At 54.0% G+C, this 8,758-nt stretch overlaps 1 protein-coding gene across 1 annotated transcript in view; it reads right to left on the reverse strand.

Moving 5' to 3' along the window:
• ADAMTS7 (ADAM metallopeptidase with thrombospondin type 1 motif, 7) overlaps nt 1-8,758 on the reverse strand; it is a 55,807-nt gene that overhangs the window by 37,433 nt on the left and 9,616 nt on the right. The window contains 6 exon segments of the mRNA XM_009881163.1: nt 1,245-1,388; nt 2,092-2,241; nt 3,273-3,397; nt 4,027-4,110; nt 5,367-5,563; nt 7,906-8,077. Coding sequence (XP_009879465.1) covers nt 1,245-1,388; nt 2,092-2,241; nt 3,273-3,397; nt 4,027-4,110; nt 5,367-5,563; nt 7,906-8,077 — 872 coding nt within the window.

An 8,758-nucleotide genomic window follows, 5' to 3' on the forward strand; every position in this document is an offset into this window, starting at 1 on the left:
CCGGGTGTCCGAGCGGACCCCGCCCCACAGCCTCCCCAAGAGGGTCGCCTGGTCCCGGCTGCACCCCGGGCCTGACCAGCAGCACCGGGGCCGTGCCGCCGTCAAAGACGTGAATCATTTTCAGATGCTTAAATATTTGGCAGCATTTGTAAAATAATAATCATCATCTGAGAGTGCTTTTTTTTTTTTTTTTTTTTAAGAGAAGAGGTCCATTCCAAGCACAGCTAGCAACCCCAGGTCAGCAGGGTCTCATTTGCTGGCTCACTCCTTCCCGTTCTCCTGCCAACATCGTATTATAGTGCACTCATGTCTGCACTGGCAACGGGCTGCTCCTCGCCTGGGGGACGTCACAGGCGGTGAGAGACACCTCCCGGGCTCTGCTCCGCTCTTAAGGAAGAGCTGCCCCTTCTGGGGGGAGCCCGCAGACCAAAACCCCACTGCAGAAGCATCCAGCTGCTCTGTTTCGTCCCCGTCACAGCTCGGAGCAGCCCGAGGTCATTGCAAGCAGGAAATTCTTCATCGAAAAGCGAAGGTTAAAAGCAGAGGGCCAAGAACGTTGCGGATACGAGAAAGCTCCGTTCCACCAAAATCCGTAAATCAATGATAATTCACCCCGCGTGGGGCCCAAGCCCACAGGTTCCAGGCGGGGACTGAGAACCGGGAGCTCTGCCCCAGACTGTCCCCACCACGTAACTGCCGGTCCCTCACCGGCTCTGCCCGGCCCCGCTCCTGCCGCTGCTCTCACTGCTCTCCTGCCACAAGGGAGGAAAACGTTTCTCCAGCGCAAGACATTGGCTGACAAATGCAAATCTCCGGGCCCTGTTCCTAGGAACTTAATAACAACAGGCTGGAAAACCAGCCACGGGGTGCTAAAAATAAACAAATACTTGGAAAAATTTGGCTCAGTCACATTTCCTCACGTGACGCCTCCTACAAGCAAACATCATCTGCCCCTTGCACAGCACCGAAGAACACTGCACAGAGCCTCGAGGAAAACCGCTCTGGCTTTATTTGCTCCAGCCACAACCCCCGTGCCACCCCCCAAACTCTCGCGCTGCTTTTGTGTTCGAACCCGCACCGTTCGCAGCAAGGACGGAGGGAGCCGAGCGAGATGAAAGCATCCCCCCGGGCTGCGGCGCTGACTTCTGCGCGCCATGGGCTGGCTCCGTCCCTGGCCGCAGCCCCCGGCCCCGAGCCACCCCCAGCACCCCGCCAGCGAGGAAGAAGAGGAAGGGAGGACTTACTCGAGGAATCGTGTGATGTACTCCCGGCTGCAGCGGGACCAGGTGAGCGGGGACGTGTCATACAGGAGCTGTGGAGACATGATGAAAGGTCTTTTCCCAACTGGCTCACAGTCATTGCTGCTTCCATCATGCTGAATCCCAAAACTGTGTAAGAGCACAGTCCCACAAAGGAGAGGTGAGCCGCACGCCGCTACAACCGCGCAGCCTCTCTGCCTTCCAGCACAACGACACGCGACGCCGGACATCGCAAACCGTCCCGGCTCGGCGGGGACTCGGTCATTAACAGGACCGGGGGATCTGGCCATGTGGGACGTTTTAGTGACACCAGGGACACTGCCCCGAACTTTGTCCCATGCTTCTATTTCAGCTTTTTTACTGAAAACTCAGCCGAGAAAAAAGTAATGAGACTACTGAACAAGATGGAGTTAATTAAACGCACTAGGTACGTGGTTTTACCATATAAAGATATCTATTATGAACCGTGAGGCTGAAGTGATCTCGTCAAAATTTAATTGAAATTAGGGCAGGTAAAATTCTGTCACCGATTCTATAAGCAGACCCTATTCTAAAACTTCCTAACGGGCAACCCTCTTCTCCAAAACCTTCAGCATCAGCAACACAGGACAACATCCAAACGCAGTTTGTCCAGGTTGCTTTGGATTACGTGATTTTCATTGAACCTGGGGCAACCAAAAAGCAGGGTGAATTCCCCGGTGCCGAGGAAGGTTTGCAGCAGTGAGGAACCGCTCAGCAATCTTCTCCCAAGTTCCACCCGTGCCTTCGCAAGCCCCGACTGAGCAGCGCAGAGGACAGAGGTCAGAGGGGAGGAGGAGGAAGCCGGTGGTACCTGTGTCCGAGCTCGTGGGCCACAGTGAAGGCCAGGGGCAGTCCCGTGTCCTCGTTGATGTTGCAGCTCCTGTGGGGCTGGCACATCCCCGCCACGTGGGACAGACCCAGGGTCTCGCAGGGTCTGTTCATGGCTGCGCAGATGTCCTTCCTTGGGCGACGGAGACAACGAACACACAGACAGAGAGCAAAGAGGGGGTTTGAGAGCGGCAGGACCCAACGCGAGGCGCGGGAAGGAGCACGAGACACGTCCCAGCCCATGGAGGAAGACACGGACACTGGCCAAACAGAAGCAAGAATGGAGACATCCAACGTCTTTCTGCAATGGAAAGATTTATGACCTTTCCTTTCCCCTTTACTCTCCTGGTATCCCCGGCTTCTTATTAAGCCTGATTAATGGGAACTGCTAGCCAGCCTGGCTACATTTACTCCATTGTATAAATAAAGCTGATGCTGGGGATAATCAAGCAATTACTACATTGCTCGGGGAAGCACATCCCCGGGGGTGCTGTGGTCCAGGGCAAAGGAGCTCCAGCCACCCAGGAAGAACAACTCCACTGAAGTACACGGCCTTAAGTGCCTTATTTCTGCTACAAAGCAAACTTCCTACAGAAGATAAAACTGTTGTGGGTTGTGAATCATCACACAAGCCACCACGCTACTGCCAAGAGCCAAGCTGCTGCACAGCCTGAAACCATTAAACCTTGTTCTGACTGCAAGGTATATAAACTTGGCCAGAAGCAGGAATTCCTGCGGGCTTCATGGGAGGTCACGGGCCTTCTCGGAGGCTCCTCTGCCAACCCCAGCATTAGCCTCCAAGGGAAAAGGAGAGTTAATCCCTCTGTACATCTCCTGGCAGGATCCAGCCGTTCTGGGGCTTGGCAAGCGGGCCGTGGTGAAAACCTGGTTTGGAAACCACAACTGCTAGTTAACTGGGAGCTGTCTCCAGTTTTAAACCTGAGATATGAGACCAGTTCCAGCCATTAGCACCAGGTTATCTTCAGATTTCATGCTACGGATCTTATGTGCAGGTGCCCAGTCAGGGCTCAGGCACGGAGAGGGAGATTTCAACAGCTCCCACCGAGACGTTCCTCTGGCTGCCCACCTGCCCCCCGCCCGCAGACGTGTCTCTAGCTGCCACCGTAGCACCTACAGCACAAAATTCACGTGCGGGCACAATACCTCGTGAGCAGGACTGCGACGTCGTGATGCAGGGGATGGGAATCTCCTTTAACGTTGATGCTCTTCTGCCATTTGCAAAAGCTTCTCAAGGTGTTGTCTGCGTGGTGGGAGATTTTCAGATCCTCCTGCCAACACAATTAAAAGCCTGCTGTCATATTGCTGCCAGATCCGTTTGGGTTTTAGGACGCAGTGGGGAGGGGTCTGATCTCAGACAGATCAGAGTGAGATCGGGAGTAACTGCCATCCAGGTGGAATTGCTCCATATTTATAGGTTGTAGGCTGGGTGGGAATACAGCCCTTTTCTGCTTTCTTTTCATCTGTGATTCAACCGAAACGTTAGCTCATCTGACACCGGGGGTTAAGAAACACTGCGGGAAAATATCCCGTCCTGGCTGATGGAGAAGGCCGCAGCTGGGGAGCCCGTCCGAGTGGCGTCAGGCTCCCTGAGCAGCGGGGACCACAAACAGCCAACAACTCGCTCCCACCGCTACTGGCGGCGATGCTGAGTTATCCTAAATTATTATAAGGATCAGACTGCAGCTCCCCTGACCATGCCGTCCCCTTGACTCCACCAGGGCTGCAGCCCACACAGAAGACAAGACAGCAAGGCACAGGCATCCGCCTTATCTTAGGCAAATTCATCCAGACCATGAAAACAGCAGAAGAGAGAGCTGATGGGCTCCCAAGGCCACCTCCCCCGTGCCCCAGCCCGGCTGCCAGGAGGGCAGCGTGAGTCACCGCGGTTTCTTTTTACCTCTTCGTCCTCCAGCAGGATGAGTCGCACTATGGCGATGTTGATGGGGTTCCCGATGCTGGCGTGGTGGAACAGACCCGCCACCTGCAACATGCAAACGGCAAAGAAATAAAGCCCGAAAGAAAGACTTTGCCCTGCGACACTGCTGCTGGTAAGTACGTCTGCGGGGGAACACGAGCTCCAGGGGAACACGAGCTCCAGGGGAAGCTACTGAAGGTTCTTGACAACATCTCGGCGAGTTCCCCAAAATGAAAGACAAGAGCAGATGCAGACCTGGACTAAAGCCTCGGGAGTGTGAGGGTATCTATTCAAAATTGATATAATCTGTGTAGCACATTGACACTCAACCAGAAATACCCGGGGCAGCACCTCTGCTTTCACTCCCTACAGATGTGTTTAACATCTCAAAGGAAAGCTGTGCTCTCCAGGTGCCTTCGCCAACCCCCAGAGACCCAGGGGTGTTACCGTGAGGTCCTCTGCCCAATCCCACCCTCTCTGGCCATCAACCAAAGCCCTCTTCTGAAATGCAAATAGGTGCTACCGGTGGCAGCAGATGAGTGAGCAGACTACACCAACTCATGCTGACTTATCTGCTTGTTTTACGCCACCAGCAACATCGCCCCAGATTCCCAGTGAAGACCACCACAACCTGGTGCTCCTTCCCTTCGCTGTCCTCAGTGGCACCTTCCCAGGAAAGCCATTCACGTCTCTCCTGCTAACCAGGCCGGTGCCGACATTGGCCCAGACGGCAGCTGCCCCGGAGCGCTCCCAGCTCCGCGTTCGAGGGAGTCTGAGCCAAAGCTCCCAGGTAGGTCCCTGCGGGTCTCTCCTCCTACAAGGAGGTTTCCTCACCACGCAGAAGGCCGTGGGTGGCCCTCGTGCAGGCTTCGGGGTGGTTTCAGCTTCAGCTGTGTCCCCGGGCCCAAGCTGCCTGCAGACCTGCCTGGGGAGAGCCACGGGCAGCACCCACCACCTCCCTTCCCTGGAGCATCCCTGCCCTTGGGGCATCTCCCTGGGAGGCCACGTTATCCCTCCCCACGGCGGGAAGAAGGGAACAGCCCTTGAGCCCATGGGGAAGGTGAAGCCGCGGCATGCTGAGCTGCTCCTGGCTGCACGGAGATTTTGGCCTGGGGCTCGCTGACACCGACCTGTCCTCCCACAGCGGACGGAGCGCTGAGCAATGCAGAAAAGCCACCGCGGGGGTGGGAACAGCCCGTCTGGTGAGAGGTTTGCTGAGGCCCCACCAGGGATGAGTCCTTGGCAAGCCCAGTGGTCTTTATGTCTCATAGCCGTGTCCCCAGGGACCTGGTGGCTTTGCCATTGAGAAGACCAGGACTCACCATGTTCATCACGGTCAGCACGTACTTCTCTATGTTCTCGCTCCCATGGTATTCTATCATCTTGGTGTCTGCCACCACCAGCGTTTCCACCCACTTCTCCTTGCTGATGGAGCGCTGCTTTATCCTTCTCATCCTGCGCTGCTTCTGTTCCCATCTTTCCCTCCGTTTCTCAGACCTCTCCAGGCTTTCCTGAGATTCTGAGGGAACAAAGTGGGAAAAAACTCTTTTTTTTTTTTTTTGGTAAAACATCTGCAACATCGGTAAAATATCATCAAGGCCTTTTTTATTTTAATTCAAAGAAATAACCTTTTGGTGTTGAGAAGGAGGCCCACACGTAGACCCATGACCTATGTGTATTTTGCTGTGCTCTATGTTCCAAAAAATTACTGGGGGGGTGAAGACTGTGACCTCAGGCTGTTGCACAGCAACATTAGCGTGATAGGAAAAAAAAATACAAAATAAAGCATTAAGCATTTGAAGTAATTTCTTTGACTAGAGCAGGGTTTGCAATATTCCAGGAGGAACGTGGACCATCCCAGAGCAGAGCTATTAGGGTTTGTATCGACCTATGAATTTACAGGCAACCCTGCAGAGATGCTTGAGCATGTACCACCGAGAAATACCGGTGGCTCAACATTTCTGATTATCATCATGAATTTGTATTTTGCAGAGGGAGACAGCTCTCCAACAGGACAAACTCCCGAAGCTGGACTGATGTCTTGAGTCAAATGCTGAAGATCATCAGTATCCTGAGCAAGACCGAGATGTTGCAGAACTACACAGAGATTTCCTCGGTCACATGGAGACTGAACTCTGCTCCTTCCCAAGGAGAAACAACGGGAACATTCACTGGGCTGCACAGGGAGAGGAGGAGGAGGAAAGCTCGGATGCTCCTCACGCACACCAGCAACTGGGAATTCTCATGTGGAGACTTTTCCTGTGACGCTGCTCCAAGATCAAGGTCAGGGTCAGCCCCAAGCTGGGTAAAGGCTTTACAAACCACATCCCACTCAGTGGGAATGGCTTTTATGATCAGTTTCTAAGGGCTCAGCCTTACTTTGCTAACAATAGACTTTTACATTTTATGGACTATACTGTACTTTAGCTGAATGATCTCCCCAGCCCGAAAAATCCCAAGCATCTGGATAATTTGATGAATTGCTAATACCACTCTGACAGTTTAATCGCAACAGCTTCCTTGGAGCTTGTTCCCATTGTGTCCTTCGCTGCTAAGCTTCCAGCCGGGACGTGAAGGTACTGCAGAGAAGACGGGCGCAGAGGGCTCCCGGGATCCCAGGGAAGGTTCGCACGGCATTTTCCCCGTGAGACCCCTCTTAAACACTCGCCCAGCTGTACACACAGGCTGCGCCGTGTATTGACAGCAGCTAAATAACACCTGACAGCCTCACGCCAGCTGCCCGCGTGGTGATTTGCAAAGAAAACCTGCTATACATCAGTACCAAACGAAAGGCTTGCAGTAATTAAAATCCTACACACTTTTGGTTTCCTTTCCAGGGCGTACACACCACACGCACTTTGCGAGCCCAGGCTGCAGTGGAGTGATGCGCGTTACACCTGTATTACACCCAGTGAAATTCATTTACAATGAACAGACTTCAAAGTCTGGAAGGAGCCATTATGATTACTACCATAGGTTAAATAATTAATATAGATTAACAGAAAAATGCCTGAAGATAACCTGATTATAGAAAAAAACCCAACCAAACAACAAACCCCAAATTTTCCAAAAGCAGAGAGCTCTAGGAAATATGCAAAACAGGATGCACTGCCTGGAACACGCAGCTTCACTGATGCAGACGAGGAATAAAGCACCCGTGAGCTGCTGGGGATGCACTGAAGCCCTCATTACTCACAGTGTTGGGTTTGGAAGTTTATCCGACCCATCTGCTCCAGAGAGAGGAGAAGGCGCTGGCATGCGCGCTCTGCGCCGCAGCACAGAGACCCCCGGGGCAGCGACCGGGTTTCACTCCAAAAGCCCAATGCCCTGGCAGGTCAGAAACCGGTGTTTGCAAGGAAATCAAAACAAATACTCAAGTCTCCACATCACGGGGCGCTTGCAGCGGGGCCAGGAGGAGAAGATGAGAGTGAGAGGCCTGCGGTTCGGCACGCACTGAGTCATGCATGTGAGAAACATAAGCAAACACAGAAAAATTGGCAGGAGAAAAAAAAACACCCAACCCTGTGCTCTGCAGTGATTCCCGTGACTTGTGGGCTCTGGTCATTAATGCCATAAACCCACCGCCCGGTGCTCGGCGAGCCAGCTCTCCCGAGCAGCCATTTGAATGAGCTCTCCTGCAATGAAAACACCCGTGGGAACGGTTATGTGGGCACCACTGGGGCCACTGGGCTGTCTCCCAGCGAGCAGCTCCCGGCCATCGGACACCCACCCACCGGCGGCATCGCCAGGGGCTGAGGCTTGGACCTGCTCCCTTTATCTTTCCACAATGTGCTTCATACGACTCACAGGACCCAGCTGCTACCGGCTCATCGCAAAAGTGTGAGAGGAAGGGGACCATACCTTGGACGCCACAGGTTTCCCGTGGAGCTGGTGGCCTCCTGCCTTGCTCTGCCCCGTGCTCGGGCGCCTGGCGCTTGTATATCCTGTGGGGCTGCGCTGCTCCGGCCTCCTGAAAGCTGGCGGACACCGGTTCGATGAAATAGTCCTCGTTCATGAGCCGAAACACACCTTTCTGGCAGGGAGAGACAAAGTTGTCACCATGAAGCCATCTGCATTTAGCACAGACCCACACTGAAGAACCTGGGAATGGGAGAGGGTTTGCAAAATCTTCCAGGAAGAAACAGCTGTTCTCTAAAGAAACTGTTTTTATGGGTATTTTTGAGCTCTGAACTCCCAGACAAAAGAGCACAAGCCAGCACGGACTGATCATTAAGAAAGTAAAAAGCCAAAGAGATCCCTTCACAAAGCGAGATGGGCGGTGAACCCAAGGGGTGTCTGACAGTGAGGAGCTCAGGGACCGCAGGGATGCTGAGGCAGAGGAACGCCTTCTCCGGAGAACCGGAGCACACCAGGAATAAGCGTGCGTACGGTCTCAGACTGTGCTCCCTCCTCTGTGCTCGTGCCACCTCTCCACCTCTCTCTGACCTTCCTGGGGATGCTCTGGGCAGTCCAGCGGGACAGCCCAAAGGGCGGCTTTGACCGTAGCGCAGCACCAGCGTTCTGAGCAAGTGCTGCACAAACGGAGGTGTTCACAGAATCACAGAACGGTCAGGGTTGGAAGGGACCTCTGGAGATCATCTAGTCCAATCCCCCGCCAGAGCAGGGGCACCTCCAGCAGTGGCACAGGACGGCGTCCAGGAGGGTTTGGAATGGCTCCAGAGGGGGAGACTCCACCACCTCTCTGGGCAGCCTC

Source organism: Charadrius vociferus, unplaced genomic scaffold (genome assembly GCF_000708025.1).
Source record: "Charadrius vociferus isolate BGI_N301 unplaced genomic scaffold, ASM70802v2 scaffold623, whole genome shotgun sequence".
NCBI lineage: Eukaryota > Metazoa > Chordata > Aves > Charadriiformes > Charadriidae > Charadrius > Charadrius vociferus.